The sequence below is a fragment of the Pholcus phalangioides genome, unplaced genomic scaffold (genome assembly GCF_987345545.1).
Source record: "Pholcus phalangioides strain wild (caught in Gottingen) unplaced genomic scaffold, Ppha-v1.0 ptg000020l_1, whole genome shotgun sequence".
Classification (NCBI taxonomy): Eukaryota; Metazoa; Arthropoda; class Arachnida; order Araneae; family Pholcidae; genus Pholcus; species Pholcus phalangioides.
In genome coordinates this window covers 7,603,709-7,625,691 of record NW_028301613.1, presented here as the reverse complement: position 1 = coordinate 7,625,691, position 21,983 = coordinate 7,603,709, and the positions used below count along the sequence as shown (strand labels likewise).

At 43.2% G+C, this 21,983-nt stretch overlaps 1 protein-coding gene across 1 annotated transcript; it reads right to left on the bottom strand.

Annotated features, from left to right (window-relative positions):
• Positions 1-7,324: 7,324 nt before the first annotated feature.
• On the bottom strand, positions 7,325-20,463 carry LOC149070900 (dual specificity protein phosphatase 19-like). Its single transcript, XM_089248715.1, has 2 exons — positions 19,952-20,463; positions 7,325-7,904 (listed from the first exon to the last, which is right to left on the bottom strand). Exons 1-2 carry the CDS (start codon positions 20,202-20,204, stop codon positions 7,507-7,509), a joined length of 651 nt encoding a protein of 216 aa, XP_089104841.1. The 5' UTR covers positions 20,205-20,463; the 3' UTR covers positions 7,325-7,506.
• Positions 20,464-21,983: the final 1,520 nt, after the last annotated feature.

The following is a 21,983-nucleotide window of genomic DNA, read 5'->3' as shown; positions in this document are numbered from 1 at the left end:
TCGGCCAAGTTCGCAGCTGAAGATATCTGCTTTTGCTCCATTCGAATCTGAAGTTGTCTATCTCGGATTTATTCGTAGCTGGAGATGTCTGTTTTCACTCTATTCGAGTCTGAAGTTATTTAATATGCCTCGGCTTCATGCTTTCGTTCCATTCGAATTTGAAGTTGTATGCCTCGTCGGCTTTCTTTGCAGCGGAATATGTCTGCCTCGGCTTTATTTGTAGCTGAATATGTCTGCCTAGGCTTCATCGGCAGTTGAAGATGCTGCCTTGAATTCATTCGCAGCTGAATATGTCTGTTTTTGCTCCATTCAAATCTGAAGTTGTCTGCCTCGGCTTCTTTCGCAACTGAAAATATCTACCTAAGCTTCATTCGCAGTTGAATATGTCAATATGTCTGCTTTCGCTCCATTCGAATATGAAGTTGTCGGTCTCGGCTTCATTCGCATAGCTGAATAATATGGAAAAAATATTGTCTGTCCCGTAAAATTCGGAATGATCCGATTCACTTACGCAATAAATCACATCACCCTGGATGCGCTTGCGTCCGCTCCATTCGAATCTGAAATTGTCTGCCTCGGCTTCATTCGTAGCTGAAGATGCCTGCACCTCGTTGGGCAATTTGCCTGTTGTGGCGTCGTATTTGTATTTGTATTTGTATTTCGCTTTATTCGAAGATGAATTTTGTCTGCCTCACCTTTATTCACAGCTGAAGATGTCTGCCTCAGCTTTATTCACAGCTGAAGATGTCTGCCTCAGCTTTATTCACAGCTGAAGATGTCTGCCTCAGCTTTATTCACAGCTGAAGATGTCTGCCTCGGCTTCATTCGCAACTGAAAATGTCTGCTTTCGCTCCATTCGAATCTGAAGTTGTTATCTCGCCGTTAAAAAGTCTCGCCGCAGAGAGCAACATGCCTACATCAGCACAAATATTCAAACGTCACACTTACACAGAACTGTAATGTAGATGGAAACACACTAAAAATTCACACACAACACTAGATGCGCACTCAGACTGTTTAGGTACCCACACATATCTACGCTTCCGGCACAACTCAATCGGTAGTAAATTGCCCGGGGCGATAGACCGGGGTTGTGCTCGGTCTTGCCGCACTGGGCTATGGCACGCTTACCCCACTTCCCCCCTCCTTCCCGATAAATGCCCTTTTAGGCAAGGCCAAGTATCTTCTCGTAGTGCACGAGCTGAAATAAGCAACGAGTTGAAACTCAGACACATTTTGGTCACAGGCGGAGATGGACTTGGAAGTCTGGGGGGGGGGGCACGATCATTATTGCTGGGGGAGCACGATGATGATGATGATGATGATTATGATGCCAATTCATATATACATTTATGCATTAGATCCATCGACTCCCCCTTTGACGCTGGGGGGAGCAATGCCCCCCCCCCCCGCATCTCCGCCCATGATTTTGGTGCTTTAACGTAGCAGCTATAGGGTTCAGTGGATGAGTATTTCGAAGAGTATTTTAGACTTCGAAGAGCTGATGAATAAATCACGGATGGTCTTGCTGTCGTTGAGTCTCTGACCTTGACTCTTGTGGAATATTCTCTTATATTCAATGGCAACTCCCTTCGATAGTAGGTAAATTCATACTGAAGGACGACGGCAGGCAAATAAATTCTACGGCAGCTGATAGAAGCTGGATTGCTTCTCCGAAAGCCCCATGAAAGCTAAGTTGTTTCTTGGAATGCCGTCTCAAAGCTGGATTGCTCCTCGGAATGGCGCATTAAAGCATGATTGCTTCTCTGAAAACAGCATAAAAAGCTGAATTGCTTTTGGGAATGCCGTATAAAAGTTGGATCGTTTCTCGAAAAGCCGTATTGAAGCTGGATTGCTTTTCTGAAAGCCGCATAAAAGCTAAATTGCTTCTCCGAATGTCGTGTAAAAGTTGGATTGCTTATCGGAAAGCTGCATAAAAGCAAGATTGCTTCCCGGAAAGCCACATTATGGCTGGACTGCTTCTCGGCAAATAAACTGAATTGATTTTTTCTCCAGCAAAAAAAAACAAAACTTATTTCTGTATCGGAGAACCGGATAAAAGCTGAATTGCTTCATGAATAGCCACATAAAGCTGAATGGCTTCTTGGAAAAGCACATAAAAGCCGATTTTCTTCTTGGAAAGCTACGCATGAGCTGAATAGCTTCTTGAAGAGCCGCAGAATGAACGCTGATTTGATTCTCCGAAAGCTGCATAGAATCTGATTTTCTTTCTGGAATGCTACAACATAAAAAAATGAATTGCTTTGTTAAGAGCCGAAAAATAAGATTTTAGTTGCTTTTTCGGCGCAAAAGCTGATTTGTTTGCCGAAAAGTCACTTGAAAGCTTAATTGCTTCACGCAATGCTGCATGAAAGCTAATTTCCGTCTCGAAAAATCACGTAAAAGCCGAATTGCTTCTCGGAAAGTGACATAAAAGCTGATCTGCTTTTCACAGAAAGCTGCATAAAAGCTGTTCTGTTTCGAGAAAACAGCATTGAAAGCTGAATGCCTTCTCGGAAAGCAGCATAAAATCTGCTGTGGTGGTAGTCGAGTGCTCATATTGGTCATATACTCGCATCGCGAGGATCCGGGTTCAAACCCCACCGTCGCTATAGTGGTGGTAGGCTGAAGTTGGTTTTCTCCCGTTCCCAACTTCGAGGGGCGAATGCGAGCCAATCTCCCCGTTAAAAAGTCTCGCCGCTGAGAGCAACAGACCTATATACAGCGGTATAATTACCCATTCATTACACTTCAATCACTACTAGTTGAGAAAAACTCAGTTTAAAAAAATTGATGGCAGCACTGCACATAACAAGCATTTCACAGAAACAACCTTCACGGAAGGTTCACTATACGTACACACACATTCCAACATGTTCCAATTCGTTAGAAGTTCCTCAGAGGAATATGGACGGGGTGCGTGTCTGGTTTAGTAGCATCAAATCTGGATTGATTCTCTCGGAAAGCAGCATCAAATCTGGATTGATTCTCTCGGAAAGCAGCATCAAATCTGGATTGATTCTCTCGGAAAGCAGCATCAAATCTGGATTGATTCTCTCGGAAAGCAGCATCAAATCTGGATTGATTCTCTCGGAAAGCAGCATCAAATCTGGATTGATTCTCTCGGAAAGGAGCATCAAATCTGGATTGATTCTCGGGCAAAGCAGCATAAGAGCTACATAAAAACTGAATGGCTTCTCTAAGAGCCGTAGCATAAGAGATGATTGGCTTTTCCGAAAGCTAAAAAAATCTGAATTTCTTTCCGAAAGGCCGCAACATGAAAGCTGAATTGCTTCTCGGAAAACAAAAGCTGAATTGATTTTATGAGATTCCGAAGAATAACAGCTTAAACCGTAGATACTGATTTGTTTGTCGGAGAGTCGAGTAAAAGCCGATTCGCTTCCCGCAATGCTGCACGAAAGCTAATTTTCTTCTCGGAAAAAACCGTGTAAAAGCTTAATTGCTTCTGGGAAAGCAGCACAAAAGCTGAATTACTTTTGCTAAAGCTGAAGAATGAAAGCTGATTTGCATCTCGGATATTTGCATAAAAGCTGAATCGCTTTTTCGGAAACCGCATGAAACCTGATTTGCTTCTCTACAAGCCAATTAAAAGCTGAATTTGCTTTTCGGCGTTGAATTTCATTTCTTTCCTAAAAATTCATCTTCGCATTAATCAGTTCGCATAAACCATTCGGAAGTTGGATTAGTAGATCAGTTAGTCAATTGGAGGGGGAAGGGGTATATAAAGGCTCGTCAAAGAAGATTGTGTGCCCCATGATATTGGCAAGACGGCCCCGTACCCACAGCTCTTTGGCAAATCCTAAAAAGGACTTCCAACGGTTGAATGGGGGGCAGGTGCAGAACCAGGTGAAGTGTCGGGAGGGTCCTCCAGACCAACCGTGGCCCCCGCTCTGTCTCCCTAGGGGATATAAGCTGGTTCGTCTCAGGAGACGCTGGCCACGGTGGTAAAATCGGGAGGGTTCGGTATTTTACGGGAGAGATCAATTTTTCCTATATTTATAAGACTCTTAGGGGGAACGATAGCTCCCATCGACTCTTTTGAATCTACGCAAGGACGAAGAGACGGGATGTGGCAGTATCTTGAAGAATATCGGCAAATAAGCAACCGAAAGTGCTTTTTCCGACGATCAGGAAATCGTTATCAACAACAAACAACACTTTATTAGTGGGATAAACTAAGTGCAGAGAGTGAAAAAAATTACCAAGGAAAGCGCCGTGTAGCACTCACTCATGATAACATCATCATTGCCTTGGTGGCTTGTTTCCAAAAACCATGCTTACGTGATCAAGATGGCGTCTCGCACGTCTTGTGCTAATTATGGATACGAGCAAACCTTCATGAGATGATGTATGTTAAACGAATTGGCCAATATTAACTCAGGATGTCACTCGGGAATGGATCCGGGACGATGTGACGGGAGGGGTGAATTGTGTAGGTTCGTTTGATCGTTTCGTATTTTACTGGACAGAACATTTTCCCATATCATTCGGTTCTTGGAAGGGTCGGTCGTTTCCAACCCCCCCCCCCCCTCCGGGTCCACACCTGAGCGGAAGCAGAAATCTTCAGCTGCGAATGGAGTGGAAGCGGGCATCTTCAGCTTCCAATGGAGCAAAGGCAGACATCTTCGGAATGAAACCTAGGCAGATATCTTTCAGCTGCGAATGGAGCAAGGGTAGACATTTCCAGCTGCGAATGGAGCGGAGGCAGGTATCTTTAGCTTCGAATGAAACCTAGGCAGATATCTACAGCTACGAATGGAGTGGGCGCGGGCATCTTCAGCTTCGAATGGAGCAAAGGCAGGCATCTTCAGAATGAAATCTAGGCAGATATCTTCATGTGCGAATGGAGCGAAGATAGACATTTTCAGCTGCGAATGGAGTGGAGGCGGGTATCTTCAGCTTCGAATGAAAGCTAGGCAGCTTCAAATATCTTCAGCTTCAAATGAAACCTAGGCAGATATCTTCAGCTGCGAATGAAGTCGTGGCAGATATCTTCAGCTTCAAATGAAACCTAGGCAGATATCTTCAGCTGCGAATGAAGACGTGGCAGATATCTTCAGCTGCGAATGAAGACGTGGCAGATATCTTCAGCTGCGAATGAAGACGTGGCAGATATCTTCAGCTGCGAATGGAACGGAGGCAAACATCTTCAGCTGCGAATGGAACGGAGGCAAACATCTTCAGCTGCGAATGGAACGGAGGCAAACATCTTCAGCTGCGAATGGAACGGAGGCAAACATCTTCAGCTGCGAATAAAGACGATGCAGTCGGATCTAAGGCGATGTGTCAGAGGAGCGACTTATTGTGTACGTCGGTAATCTTCAACCCGTTGCTTTCGAGCACCACGGTGCTTCCTGAAGCACCCAGAGTGCTCGACGCTCGTGCTCGATTTCATGCTCACGAGCACTTGATCAACGTTACAATTAAACCACCTCGTAAAAATTGCATTCAAGGATTGAAATCATCCTGATTTCATGCATTCGCATGTGAAACTTACCGTGAGGGTGCTCATCTTTTGATGATGGGTTATAGGCAGTGCTCGCGACTAGAAAAAAGGTTGAAGACCTCTGGTGTAAGTAAATCGTACCATTCCGTATTTCATGGACAGGCAATTTTTTCCCATAATACTCGACTCTGACGAAGAGCGATCGCCCCCATCTGGACCCGCGCTTGATGTCACTTCACCGGACATGGGATCCTGTTGGTGCCTTTGCAATAAGAAACTTTGAAGACTGCCCTTAACTGGACCATCAGATGTGCCACCGAGAAGGGCCCCCAAGAATTCCTGAACTTTCCTGTAGTTTTAGTGAGCCTCCGTCATCGATTTTACAAATGGTTTATGGTGTTAGAATTAAATTCAAGATTGAAAAAGTTTGATTATTCTGCCCCCTGGGCAATAGCCGCTTAACGTTTTGGCTGTTATGATGCACAGGGGAACGAACCCACGGTGCGTGGCCCCCCGTCAAATTTCTGCAGCCGATGTATTATCCCACATTTATGTCTTTCAAAATAAATAGGCTAAATATACAGTAGAAGTCCGTTATAACGACAGCTCACAGTCACGTGAAAAATTGTCGTTATGACGGACTTCTCTTATAAGCGGAAGTTTTTTGTAACATTGGCTCACTCGATATATCGAGATTGTCATTATAAGCCATACTAGTTATAACGGACTTTCACTGTATATGCAGGGTTCCCTTCCCCCCCCCCCCCACAACGATCATTTCAATCAAATCCAGCAATTTGGCTAATCAGATGGAAAAAGTTGTTGCCAAATGAGAGCCAAATTAATGCAAATGCAATGCAAATTCCAAAACCACTGTGTCAGATAGCCGATTCGAAATGGACACGCGATTTGGCGAATTTGATTTTTCATTTATTCGCCAAATTAAATATTTTGTCGTGATTTGGCACAATGGCGATCGGCAGTTCGAACCCTGAGATTTGTTTTTTCCTCCCTAGGGAAGAAGATATATTCCGCTCTCATACAGCAACAGTCAGAAACACTAGATCCGTTAGAAATACAGTCGAATCCCGTTTTATAACGAACTCCAAGAGACCGGAGAAATCACTTCGTTATAACGAAATTTCGTTATAAAGGAATTCTAGGTTTTTCCACATTGTTTGCATGTAAACTTATTTGGGGGAATTAGGAAAGTGTTCGTTAAAACGAGATTTTCGCTACAACGGTATTCGTTAAAACGGGATTCGACTGTACATAGGGCTACCAGACAGACATGACCGCTGACCGCCCAGAGAGACCATCTTGGTATGGTTTGCGCTCTTTCCCAAAGGGATGGACGGTCTCGGAGAGCCTGATATCAGACTCGATTGTGGAGGGGGGAAAAAAACCACCTATTTTACCCCATTAACATCATAGGACTACCAGACGTATTCGTTTATGAGGACATGGGGGGGGGTGATATTGCCCATTTTGGGAAACACTGGTATATAGGAACTGACATCATAATCCCCTCCCCAGCAATTATCATCATGCTCTTCACCCCCCCCCCCCCCCCCAGACGTTCAAGTCTATCTCCGCCAATGCCTGCGTATCCAGTTTGGATCGAGACCCACAGCTCAAGAATTCCTGACTGTAAGTGTATTTGTACGTGAAGCTCTGAAGCCCCCCCCCCACCCCCTCTGAGTCGCGACCCATAGGTTAAGAACCCCTTCGATTCAGCGTAATGATCCGCTGTGGTAACCATACTTCATATCATTTGAATGCTTGGCGCGGAAGTGCTGAGGAAGTCTCTATATGTGTACAGTGTGTGCACATAAAATATGAATTCTTACGGTTGTTGTGGTTCTTTAAATATTTTATTGTTACGTTTTGAAAACAGGAAAGTTATTCGTCGAGACAACATGTCCAAGCAACATGCAACATGAAGAATCAAGGAAAAAATGTCCGATCGGAAGCCCTTGCTGTATAAGTAAGTACAACACTCGCCATTGGTGTGGAATCGCTGCTACGGTGACACACGACTAGCCTTTACCGAACAGTTCGACGTCGTAGTCCTTGAGCTGCTGCGTGAACCCGTAGTTTGGCGACACGATGGGCCGCACGTCCCGGACGGACCTGAGGGCCCTGTCGAAGCGCATGCGCTCCCTGCTCATGAGGTAGCCGATGACCATGGTCGCGGCCCGGGAGATGCCGGCGTTGCAGTGGACGTACACCCATCCCCTGCGCCGCCCCTCGTCGATGAAGCGGAAGCAGTCGTCGAAGTGCTTGCGGATGTTCATGTCCGGCGTGTCCCGGATGTCGACCCTCTTGTAGGCGATCTCCTGTGGGAAGCAGTTCGGCACTCCCGTCGCCAGGTTCAGGATGTGCGTAATGCCGAGCTTACGGATCCGGTAGAGGTCTTGGGCAACGTCTTGGGCACCTGGCAGGGGGGCAAAATATTGAATGTGATTACAAAATAAAAAAATAAACTAATACTAGAACAATGTCATTATTATAAACCATACATGCTCAACCTATGGCCCGCGGGTCAGATGGAGCCCTCGGAATCAAGGACCTCCAACCAAATTTTGTAAAAATGAACTAAGCATTTCAGAACATTCCAGATCATTCAAGTGGCCAGCGGTGTAGTTCCATATCGCTTGAGTGGCCCGTGACATATTCCCAACTCACTTAAGGGACTCACAGAACATTTGGAGATCACTTGTGTGATCTGTTCAGATCGCTTAAGTGGCCCACGGCACATTCTTACATCAATTAAGTGGTTCGCGGTACATTTTCAGACAACTTAACTGATGTGCTGCATATTTAAAAGTCATTCAAGCGACCTGTGGCACATTCATCCAGCTGAAGACCGAACCGCTTTTTTTTGCGTTCAAACTTGACTGTACCAACAAGAAAGACGGGACCTCTTTTTTGAACAGAAATCGATTTGAAACTGCCAGGGCAGCTTTTTTTTGCGTCCAAGAAAACCAGTTCCCTCCCTACAGTTCCAAGGGTACCCAACTGGCACGCGGCACATTTTCAGACAATTTAAGCTACCCGTGGCACATTTCTGGGTCTCAGCCTATCTGTCGTTGTAATGGAATGGTCGCTATAACGTCAGGTCGTTATATCGAAAGTAAAACATATATGATTAGTCGTTCTATGAAAACATTTGGGTCTAATCCTACCTGTCGTTGTAATGGAATGGTCGTTATAACGAGCGTCGACTGTATTAGTTCGCTTCGTGTACGTTATCAACCGTCCACGGCTCAACCAAATATCGACCCAGAATATTTTCCATCTCAGATTGGCAAGTAACGCGAGTGTTAAAGTTCACAATTTACCGAATACGCCGTCCCACAAACAAGGAAGTTGAGCGTAATTTCATCCAAGAAGGATCTCGAATCATGCATGCAGCATGATTCAAGATCCTCCTTGGACCCTGGTAGTGACACCCACTATCTCCTTCCCCCTCCGATTGCTTGTTTGTACGGGTCACACCCCCCCCCCCCCACGCGCAATCCAAAAGAGACCCTGCACAGCTGAAAGCACACACATACCAACAAAGACACGCGACAAGATGTATGAACGCATTTCGTAAAAGAGAGAGATACGTTATCGTGAAATAAGTCGTATATAACTTATTTGGTTCACATATTTATGGCGACACTCCAATATCTTATAGATGGAAAATATCAAGTTACTACAAATGCTGGGAAGAAATGATATTTCTCTTATTATATTCGTAGAATATTCACCAGAAAAGAGCAACCGAAGCAGACGAATATATCATTTTCTGAAGAAAAAAAAAATTAAAGGGGGAAAAAAATACATATAAAACCCACGCGTGCGGCACAATTCCATCAATCGTAACCCACCCCCTCATACACAAACAAACAAATATAAAGGAGAGAAAAAAAAAGTACTAGATGCCGCCGCCAAGTTCAAGTGGCGTTTGGAAGATGGCCAGCTAAAAAACGAGCCTAAAAAAAAAATCCACTTCTATCCTCACCCACACTTCACACAAACGCATCTCCATTCCATTCAACAATGAATTCCGACATTAAAGAAAAAGAAAGGAAACAAACGAATTCTGCTTTTCGGAAGGATACGGAAAATAGATAAATAAAATAGAAAAAAAAAGAAGTTATGAAAACTACCCCCAACAAAACGGAACGAGGATACGATGAAAATCGTACGCGTTTATCTATTATCTCGTATCTTTTTTTCCCTTTTAGAGAGGGAAAAGCAATTAAGGAATCAATAGTACTTAACATAATAATCGGAAATAATCGTTAGATTCCCTCCCGCCAAAAAATAAAGAAAACCATTCGTTGTTGTTGTTGTTGCTATTTTCGACCACGGAAATTATATTATCGATGATTGAAAGCATCATCGTCTTTTTTTTTTTGTGCTGAATAATGGATGATGGCGACGTGCACTTGTTGTTTCTTTGTTTGGTGTGATATTATTAGTTTCCGATTCTATGCAAATAATCAAGAGTTTCTTTGTGTTGGATTCTTGTTTGTGTGGGAGAAAAATCATTGAAGAAAGTGGATTTTGATTGTTGGAAAGTTTTTTCTTGTTCTGATCGGGGGGTGTGGAGGGGTATTGTTGGTGCAGATGTCGACATTATGCAAACGGATTGTGTTGTATCGGTTTCTTTTTCGGATTTGTGTTTTCGAGATGGATGATGATTAGGGAACGGATTTTTATGACATCTTGAAAATATGCAAGCATTTATGACCTACAAAACGTGAAAATATGAACTCAAAACAGTGCCGTCTTAACGCATGGGCCCACCCGGGCACGGCCCGTGGCCTCGAGTGAAGAGGGGTCTCAAAAAAAATGAGATTTGGTTGAAATTTTCTGGAATTTGTGTGGTAGGGCCTCAGAAAAATCACTTGGCCCAGGGGCCTTTGATGTTCTTAAGCCTCAAAATTCAAAAATATTACCTTATAATTTTCCCCCTTATTTCATCTCTTCTTTCTTAGTTATTGTTTCCTATCTTATTAAGATAAAAAGTAAACAAAAAAATTCATCAATTTATTCTTTTTAATTAAAATTTTTCTCACCAGGTTCAAATGGAAAAATGTCGCCTACCTTATGCATAATAACTGGTCTTCAGTACGTTCTAGAATTACACTGAATTTTATGAGATGCAGTTTCAAATGATTCACCCTATTCTCTTACAAGGTCTTGGCGAGAAATGACGATCTCTGTTTGACGAATGGGCGATAAGTATGGTAACCTTGTCCTAACCTAACCGCACGTTAGAGAAAGGGAAATAAGTTGAAAAAAAAAATAGAAGAAAGAAAAGGAAAACAGTATGTAATAGATAAGTACAGATTAAAGAGAATATAGAGATAAAAAGAGTAGGTATATATATATATATATGAGAAGTATATTTATCTTTTCACATTCACCCAACCCGTTCTATTTTGCTCTTATATGCATATACTAGAAGGATACATCATATGTCGGGGGGGGGGGTTATTGTATAGAAATGAAAGGAAGGTAAAATGAACAACTTCACTTCGAACCCCAAAGAAAGCTTGTCGATTATGAGGAGAGAAGAAAGAAAACAGAGAGAGCTTGTTTGAGTTTAATCCACGGGCGTTTGGACGCAATATTACGTCCTTGATCGCAAAGTGGTTAAAAAAACTGCTATCTTTTAGTTCGATTAAAACTACCAGAGGGAGCAGCAATATTGAAAGAAGGCTCGTCATAAAGCAGACGTGTAGTTTTGTGCAATCTCGTTGATTGTTTCTGAAGATGAATTGTAATGTTGCTGAATCGTTTTTGTGCTGGAACTTTTAACATATTTAACAAACTAAAGTACAGTGATACCATCGGTCCTTCTTCTTTTACACACAACACAATTCCGGTTTGCAGTCATTGGGCAATTTACTACCATTTTATCTGCTTTCAGATGTGAGTTGAGCTGAAAGTGTGAGTACCTGATATACCTAATTGTCTGGTTGCATATCTAATGTTGTGCGTGAAGTAAGTGCTGCCATCTTCGTTTCGGATTGTGAGAAGTTTTATACCTGAATATTTTTACACTTGTAGGCGGTACCGCAACAAGGGGAAACAGGGGAGGAGGGGTGGCCCTAGCGCTGGAGCAGGAAGGGCACCAAATTTGCTTTTTGTTCGTTCAAAATTACGAAGAAGGGGGGGTTGTCAAAATGGGAACCTATTTGTTCCGGGTGACAGTGTCGGTTTTTGTTTTTGATTGCAACCATGGCTGTAGGATCTGTTGCGAGACTTTAGAACGAGGAAATCGACTCACATATGTGCGTGAAGCTAGAAATTGACAAATAACCAACTCCATCCAACCACCTCTGCGTCACAAGTGGAATTCGAACCCAGATTCTCGTCACGCGAATCCTTCACGATGCCCACATGACCGAACAACGGCTGCCATTGGTGCTGAAAATATTCTCCCCCAAAGTCCTGGAAAAAATTCCGTCGGGTTTGTGCCAAAATTGAAGAAAGGGACATGAAATTCGCGTTGTAAAAGTTTCTTTTTGGATTAGCGTTCGTACTTGTTTTCCATTTCGATTGAGAAACATTTAAATTCGAAAATTAGAGAAGAATTGGGAAAGACAAGCATAAATGAGGGGAAAGGACCATCGCCCGATAGTTTATTCTATTCCCCCCCCCCCAACGTTTCTTCGATTTTTGAAATCAAATATATATATCAACGAATTCAAATTATATTGTAAGTTGCTCCACTAATATGATCGTCCGTTCGGATCCCACCTCTGACATCAAATTGTTACGAATAGTTTCTCTCACAAGTCCTTAAAATGAGCTGAGGATGAAACAAAATGTAGGACGTCACAGATTTATTCCACAACAGTTATTCACAAGCAGAGATCTTGACGGAACGTGACCTACAGATAGAATGCGATCTACAAATAACTCTTTGTCTTCCCGATAAAATTTCAACAACTGCATGAGTTGTCTTCTGGCGGCGCCACTTATAAAGGTGAAACAGACCTTCTAGAATGATCTTTACGATTGCATGACATCTTTATATTTCTCATTTGGCATCATGATATCGCTAATTTATAGCCGTCACCAAACGAGCCAAGTTTGTTGTAAATTTCGAGGGGACTTACAAAAACATAATACGCCACCGATTATTTACAGGTAAAAAGTGACATAAATGATAAATCCATGGGTGTAGATACGGAGGGGGGGGGGGACTTGGGCAATGCCCCCAGCGCCAAAGGTGGAGTCGTCTGATCTAATGTATACGTGCATATATGAACTGGCATCATCATCCTCGTGCCCCCCAAAAACATGGCCCCCCGCAACCTGGAACAAGGTCCCCTAGGCTGGGATCTTACGCGGCCCCACGGTCACACTTTTCACGGGCCCTTTCATAGTTAATTTATAGCGTGAAATGAATGAATGAACGCCAGGGTCTCTGCCACCGGACTTATCCCGTTGCCGAGATCTCTTCCAGCCCAGCTTCGTGGCAGAGTCTGGAACAAAGTGAGTGCACCTAACAGTCTGAGTGTGTAGCTAGTTGTGTATGATATTTCAGTGCTGCCATCTATACTTCAAATTTCGAGTGAAGTGTAATGATTGAATATTTGTAACGTTGTAGGCCTGTTGCTCTCTGTGGCGAGACTTTTTAACGGGGAAATCGGCTCGCATTCGCCCCTTGAAGTTGGGAACCACAGAAAACCTTCAGCCGACCACAGAACTTCAGCCGACCACCACTGTGGGGTTCGAACCCGGATCCTCGCATCGCGAGTCCGTCACTATAACCACTCGACCACCACAGCGGCCTTGTCCCAGGGCTAGAGCCCTTGTGGAGGCCATGCCTCCCCCCGCCCCCCCCCCGCCAGACTTTCAAGTGTATCATATTTACATAATTTACAATATGATTCGAAAAAACGTGTATTTTTTTTTTTTTTTTTGTTAACCTCAGAAGAGACAGGGCAACAACTTTCTAATTGGGTTTTTTAAGGAAGGGTGTCCATATAAAAATTTAGATCTTTTTCATTCTATGACAAACTGTATTTTTATCCTCAAAACTGGGTACAGGGTAATTTTTGAACGCGTTTTGAGCATTTTGTGAATTGGAACCATTTCTCAACGACGAATGCTTGATAATGAGATAAAGGCAGAATTAAGCGGATCCTCACGAGCCACTGACTCGGTCAAACTTGCTTTAGAGAAGCCGAGGCACACAGGTTAGTATGTACAGGGTGGGCAAAAAAGTCCGTAGACTTCAAAAATGCACAAAAAACGGAAAAATAATCGAAATAAAAAATGGTTTGCAGGGTTAGCATCGCTAGGTCACGGAAAGACGGGGGAAAAACCTAAAAAAAGAACTGCCGATAGGTGGCGCTGACGTACAAACGTCGAAAAAGAAGATACGCAAATAACGAGTAGAATGCCTCCAAATCGTTTACTTCGACTTCACATGCATTTCTAACGTTGGCCAAGGCATTCGGATCTAAACGCGGTGGGCAACACATTCACAGCTTACCACAATAGGTGCTATTTTTAGGCACTAATTACAATATTCTGCGTCCGTGGCTGAATATAACGAAAAGCTGGCTTTGTTAAAGTTTGGAATGTGTGGAAAATGACGTCTGTGGCCAATCGTACTCTTGCTTCCGACTAATGATTCAGGACAACGATAAAATAATCATCCAGCTTTGGAAAGAATACGTTAGGAGCCATTCAAGTATTACGTCAGCATCGGGGAGGAGGGGGCTCTGATGTGCTGACTTTTGATGATGACAAGGGGGGGGGGGGGGGTTGAAGGTTGCTTAACGTCATCAATCACCTTTTTTTTTTTTGAAGATGTGAAATATTTTAAGCTGCTGAAGAAATTTTTCTGACAAGGGGGCGGTCAGTGTTTTGCTGACAAGAGGGGGGGGGGGGGGAAGAGTCAAAAATGGCTAAAAATTTGCTGACGTAATATTTGAATGGCCCCCTTAATGACTAGAGCCCGTATAATATACAAATGCATTTATGCATATGCAATAGCATAGTTTAGTAATTATAGTTACTTAATATAAATGCATAAAATCACCGAAATTTTAGAATAAATGCATATACAGTCAAACCTCGTTAATGAGTGCCTCTTGGGAGAGCAAAAATATGACTTAGTAAGCGGAGTGACTCGTTAAACGGAGTAAGAAATATCTGTGCGAATTCCTTCCGGAGGACAATTGGGACTTCCAAAAGGTGACTCGGTAAGCGGAGTGACGTTTTAACCGGGTGACGCACTACCGAGGTTTGACTGTATTTAACATTTCCCCCCCCTCACATTAATCGCATTCCATAAATTGCATATTTTGATGCTGCTAAATGCGTGTTTTCTCGTTTCTTGCGCATATTTTTCAGTTTTACTGCATATTTTTCAATATGCGTATTTTTCTCTCTTTTTTTTTGTAGATATTTTCGATTTTTTGGTCAAATTTCTTCATTTTCAAAAATCCACGCCCTCCCCCTACCATATTTTGCGTATATTTTCCCTCTTTAGGGGAACTTAGCATTTTTTAAAAATGCAATTTTCTTTTTTTCCTTCTAAAATCGTATAATTTTTCAATATTTCCATACAAACAGACAGACATGACCGCTGACCGCCCAGAGAAACCATCTTAGGATGGTTTGCGCTCTTTCCACAAAAGGATGGACGGTCTCGAAGAGGATATTTCCATACAGCATACTAAAGAATTTATAGAGCATATTTCGGTATAGAGCATTTCGGTATTTTTAAAGGCAATTTTCAGCATTTCTAAAGGCAATTTTCAGCATTTCTAAAGGCATATATCTCAACAATTTTTGTGAACTTTTTTTTTTTGGCATTTTTAAAATGCATAATTTGTTTTTTTCATTTTTAGTCCCATACCATACTTTAGCATTATTAGATGGATTTGTTTCCATTTTTCGCACATACAGTCGAATCCCGTTATAACGCACCCCCCCCCCCACCCCCAAACACCGGAGAAATCAATGCGTTACAATGAAATTTCGTAATAAAGGAGTTCTAGGTTTTTGCCTTGTTCCTATTTAAACTTATCTGGGGGATTAGAAAAGTGTTCGTTAAAACGAGATTTTCGCTAAAAAGGTATTCGTTAAAACGGGATTCAACTGTATTTCAACCTTGGAGCGTATATATACAGTGGAATCCCGTTCTAACGCATACCATTATAGCGAAAATCTCGTTTTAACGAACACTGGTTCGTTAAATCTCATCTCAATTTTTAGTGCATATTTAAGCTACTTTAGTGCATATTTAATCTATTTTAGTGTATATTTCAGCGTTTTTTAGGGAATATTTAAGCTATTTTAATTCATATCTCCGCGTTTTTAGTGCATATTCTGTTGCTTTTTTAACTCATATAATCCGGTCTCCATTAATAACTATTGATGCCTCGTTCGAATAGACGATGACTTTCGATCTTGACCCTGAGACAATCTGCGAAGGAGGACAACAAAGGACGACAGAAAGATGAATATAGAAAAATACATTAACGCTATCGATTCACGCCACCAGGATGCGACGCTGTATCAGTGCTGACGTCATCATAAACATCGCTGTTCGATTTATTTTATTATTATTTTTTAGAGAAGCATTAAAAAAAAGAAAATGTCTTCTGCTTTGTTGCATCGTTGCTTATCCACTGTATTAATACGACGCCTGCCGGAGCAGACGACATTCGTCATAAAAGACAATTTCGAGCAGACGACAGCTTTTTTCCCCCTCCTTCTTTTTCTTTTATCGTTTATTTATTGTTCGTTTTGTGGATAATTAATTTCTTTGATGTTTCTTTTTCCGACGGCATTATTATTGATCGGAATATAATGATCGGCCATCTTTTTGTGGTTATTAATTGATTTACTTTCCAAGTAAAAACAAATCAATCCGAATAAGTAATACTTTGCCTGATATAATCACAAATGGAGAAAACACGTGTTTTTATTAGTGAAATTAATCCGAATCTGTTCTATCATAAAAATAACTTCGATCGGTAGCCATTTTTTTTTGTTTTGGCTTCATCCCATATATATACTGACTACGTTTCTTCCATAATTTTCTTGTTCGATGTGGAACTTTATTTTACGTTCTTGAAACTGGACATCGTGATCGTGTGGCAAATGGGTTTTTAATGATGCCGACTCCCCGTGCAGCATCAGCAAGTGAACGTCGTGATTGTTAAGGACAGGGCCGCAACTACACTGCTCAAAACAATTAGGGGAGCACATGGTTTTAACAAAATTACGCAAAGATGCATACCGATAAGTAACATAAAATGAATCATCCATAATTTAAAGCCTAGCAGGAAACGGAAGAAGAAAACTTTATATGCAAATCAAAGTTCATGACGTCAAAAACCAGAAAAAGGAGACAAGGGCAGAAATCGGGATGTTGCAGAAACGTCTGTTTTACTGCCGTAACTGTGAAATTCGATTGCGCAGTATTTTTTTTGAGACAAGATAACTTGAGGATGTCTCAACAACGTGATTTACCGGAATCCATGGCATGGCGTGTTATAGGCAGACTGGAATCCGGGCAAACACAACGTAGTGTCGCGGACGCTGTTGGAGTCGCCAGAAGTGTTGTTGCAAGGCAGTGGAATCGATTCCAAGAAACAGGAAATGTTAGACGTCGACCAGGGCAAGGTCGGCCACGCGCCACTACAGCAACTGATGACCGGTATGTACGGTTAACAGCCCGTCGAAACAGAGCATAGAATTATACGCAGCTGCAAATACGGTTGCTCTTGGCAACAGGACGAAGGGTGTCCAGCCAAACAGTACGTAATCGGCTTCATGAGGGAGGGCTCTATGCACGTAGGCCAATGGTCTGCATTCCGTTGACCCCACGTCACCGTGCGGCCCGAAGAAGATGAGCTGCTGAACATCGAGATTGGGAGCAACATGATTGGAGCCAAGTGCTGTTTACAGACGAGTCCCGATTCAGTCTGGAGTGTGACACCCGACGTGTTCTGGTATGGAGGGACAGGGGCACGCGAAATAACCCCGCATTCGTTCGTGAAAGGTCACAATACAGACGAGCTGGTTGGATGGTATGGGGTGGAATCAGCATAGGCGGACGTACGGACCTGCATATCATTCGGAATGGCACTTTGACGGCCCGAAGGTATGCAGACGAGATACTGCGACCTCATGTCATCCCTTACGCTGGAGCCATTGGAGATTCCTTTGTTTTCCAGGATGATAATGCCCGACCGCATAGAGCTCGTCTGGTGGAGAACATGCTTGAAGCCGAAACAATACAGCGTATGGAATGGCCAGCGTGCTCTCCTGACCTGAATCCAATCGAGCATGTTTGGGACATGCTCGGACGACGCATTGCTGCGCGACCAAGGCCGCCTGTTACTGTCCGAGACTTGCAGATTGCACTTCTTGAGGGGTGGAACAGTATTCCCCAAAGTCTGATCGATAACCTCATCGCATCCATGGCAAACAGGTGTGCAGCAGTCTTAGCTGTTCGAGGAGACCACGCGCCCTATTTAAACTCATGCATCATGTCTAAACAGTACTTTTTTTTATCGTTTACATGTAACTAAATTGTTGCCATAAATCATCTTTTCAAGTTTTTTCCATATTTTCAAAGAACTAAAGCTTAATTCCAAATTTTTTTACGTCTTTTTTCTGTATTGCGCATTGATACGCGTGTACTATCCATTGTATGCCAATACGTGGCTGTCTCGCACGGTTTTCTACACTTTTTTGCTTGCTCCCCTAATTGTTTTGAGCAGTGTAGATGCTTGGTCATCTGGGGCCAGCGCGCATTTTGACGCCCCCTTGTAATGTTGAAGGAGAGGTTTCAGAATGAAATTTGCGCCCCCTCGGGTTCAGCGCCCGGGGCAAGAGACCCACCGGCTCCGCCCAAGTTGCGGCCCTGGTTAAGGAAGATGTTCAACTTGGTGGTCTTTCTTCCGCAATAAATCCCACAATCGACTGACTGTTTTCAAAATGGGATAGCAAGAAAACAGACACTCGATATTGAAGCCATTCTTGCGGAATATAAATATAAATAGTCTAGAATTTCAGCCACGTCATCCATGTTGCGGGGGGGGGGGGGGGTTGTACAGTTATTAAAATTTTAAAAAAATTAACTTTTTATATGGACACCCTGTGCCCAAAAACCCAATTAGAAAGTTGTTGCACTGTCTCTTCTGATGCGAACAAAAGAATATTCACTTTTCTGAGTTCCAATATTTGAATTCGAAAGTTGGAGGAAAGTCGGCAGAGAGCAACCAAAACTAACGGACAATGCTTCTTTCCCAATTTTTTTCCGATTGTCGAATTTAAATATCTCAGCAAATATTTGACTTAAAAATTGGAATATTTTTTTGCTGGTATCAGGAGAGACAGGGCAGAACTTTCTGATTGGGTTTTTGGGCACAGGGGGGTCCATATAAAGAATTTTATTTTAATAACTGTACAACCCTTTGCAACATAAATGACGTGGCTGAAATCCTTAACTTCGCACATTCATATTCTGCAATAATGACGTTAATAACTGCCACCGTTTTTTTGCTGTTCCATTTTGAAAACGGTCAGTCGATTGTGGGACACACATGACCCACAACAAACATCAAAATTTCGTGAACTGGAAGTATTGCCGTGTATATAATGACCTTATACTACGATACGGGCAGTATGGCGAGATTGCGCATAGAAGCATATATAACAGAAGCTCGATTCCAGAGATTGACGAAGAGAAGGAATCTTTCCATCTTTAGGTGGCAACTGCTATATGATGCCTTCAAAAGGTATCAACGCCATTCACGAAAATTAGACACCAAAGTAGTTATTTTGGACGCGTTAACGTAAGTGAAACATGCCACCTGTCAACGAGCTCCGACTTATGGTTTTGTCACCTACTTCCCGGTCTAGCTTAATTTTCTTAACTATCCATTCTCCAAATTTACCGCCCTGGATCCATGGGCGGAGATACGGGCTTCCCCCCCCCCCCCCCAGCGTCAAAGGTGAAGTCGACTGATCTAATGTATATATGCATATATGAATTGACATCATCATCATCGTGCCGCCCCCCCCAGCAATAATGACCGTGCCCCCGCCCCAGACTTCCAAGTCTATCTCCGCCTATGCCTGGATCACCTGCCAGCCTCTGTTGTCGGTTGAAGTTGGTTAACCAAGTCACTAATGTGGGACGACTTACCTCGGCATAAGTCCCGCCTCCTTGATCAGTAGGCCCGCAATATACATTCATAAACACACCGTGCATAGTGCCTAAACACCTCCGTACCAAAATCTTGGTTGGACACTAAAGAGTTTACGTTGTGCATTCGTGTGGGCATCGTGACGGTCTCACATCGCGAGGACCTGGGCTCGATCATGAATCCTTACGATGCCCTCCTGCCACGAGTGGATCACGCAAGCAATATTCCCAGTAGCTAAATTAACCGGAAATAATTTTTTCAAACGCAAAATAGTCTCTACAATACTTACCGAGCATCAGACCCGGCAGAACGACGGCGACCTGCAAGTCGGGCCTGTAATCCTCGGCGAACCACTTATTCAAGTGCTTGTCATTGTTGGTTGCCGTCGAGAGGACATGGCCGAAGAACCCACCCGAAGGCGTCTTCCTCTCGACGACCCTGGATCCGCCGACGTTCGTGACCAAGGTCTCGACGCATCTCAATGCCGCTGGCTTGTGAGAACGAACCTCTTCTAACAGCAGGGACCTGACTTCACGATCCATAAAGACGACGAAGATGGATTTGGTAATGTAAATGGTCTCCCGCAAGGTTCGGTGCTCGCACCACACTAACGAGAATGACGTTCCTGACGAGAACCTACTTTCATTAACGACTTCACAACTTTTATTTATTTTTCGAATTCTATCGACGAAGGTCACGGCGCTTCAGAAACGTTTTGTTGATGTCACGGATTCCCATTACGTAACCTGTAACTGCGTAGGGAATCTCTCTTTGGCAAGTCGCCACGGCCACGATCGTCTCGGACTTCTACTCTTCTGGCACAAGAGTATTAATTTTAGCTTTTTTTTTAGCCCCACCTGTCGGAAGAGGTTTTCTTTCCTCTTCCTTTTTGGAAACGATCCATGTTTTTATTATGCGACCAGTTTTAATGACTGTCTGTCGACGAAGAGCCACGAATGAACGGCCCAAAACCGAAAACTAAACTTTTTTATATTATATTGTAATCATTTTTTTCTCAAAGGGATTTCTATTTCAACAGGTTCGTTTCCTACAGGTGACGGCAGTTCAAACGAAGGTTATTAGATTACCGAATTCAATATTTTGTCATGTTCGAACTGTTTTCAATCCCGGTTCAAGAACCGATATGTTTGGGGGCTGAGTTTGTAGGGTGGAGGTTTTTTATGGCCGGGATGACGAGACCCTGGGGGTTTTATACCTTAGTGAAAGATTGTGTCCGACTTTCGTCCATAAATGCGAAAGCCACCATCTTCGCCATCAGCTGAAAATGTTATTTGCCGAGCACAACTTAGATCCGTTTCTTGGTGCTTCTGGCCTTGATAGACTTTGGTAGGGCGGTAGATGAGAAATTTCCTTGATGTTGGTGATTCTGTAGAGATAAAGGTCGGACGACACTTTGATGTAAGTATTTGAGGCACCTGGAAGACACAGAGGTCTTTTTGGCACAATTCAATTTATATGACAGTAAGCTACTTTCTGTGGGAGACCAGGAATGCCTGCGGTGTTTCAAGAGAGTAATCGCTGGCGGTGTGGTCCAATTCATATCGTTAGCGTGGCGTCTCTCGATTAGTTATGCAGTCTGGATCTGAATTCGGTTATCTTAGTTTCGTTATCGTCTTGGTCTTTAAGACCTGGTTCACACTTGATTATTACTACAACGATGTTGTTTGTGGTTGTACACTTATCTTATCGGTCCATTGCTGACCCTCAGGGTTATAGACCTCAGGGCACGATCGCCCCGAGAGGGGGGGGGGGAGATAGACGGATGCCAATTTTATATTCAGGTTCAATAATCAATGGATCCGGGTATCGTCGGTTGGTTCTTTAGCCAGGAATACCGGCTCATCGCCTGGATTGAGAATCAGCTCTCATGCAGCAGAATCTCGCTCAGGCTCCTCTGCTCCTGTTACCGGCACACCCACACACCACTAGTTGGTATCTCAACCAGTTTGGGCTAGTGAGGCAATGAACTCCCCCAACCCTGTGAGTGCCAATTTCATACAGTTATGCCTATGGATAAATCCAGATATCGTCGGTTGGTGCTTTAGTCAGGAATACCGGCTCATCGCCTGGATTGGGAATCGGCACTCATGCAGCCGAATCTAGCCCAGGCTCCCCGGTTCCTGTTACCGGCACACACCACTGGGAGGTATCCCAACCGGCTTGGATTAGAGAGGCAATGAACTCTCGAATCCCATGAGTGCCAACCTTTACCCAAGTTCGAGTAAAGGCCATTAAAAAGTTATACCTACGGATTAATTCCGATATAGGTCGGTTATAGCTGCATGAAAAAAATTCATGTA

Coding starts and splice junctions, on each gene's coding strand:
- LOC149070900 (XM_089248715.1), bottom strand. CDS start 20,204: ATGGATCGTGAAGTCAGGTCCCTGCTGTTAGAAGAGGTTCGTTCTCAC. Junction 7,905..19,951: donor TCTGCCGGGTCTGATGCTCG/GTAAGTATTGTA, acceptor CCCCCCTGCCAG/GTGCCCAAGACGTTGCCCAA.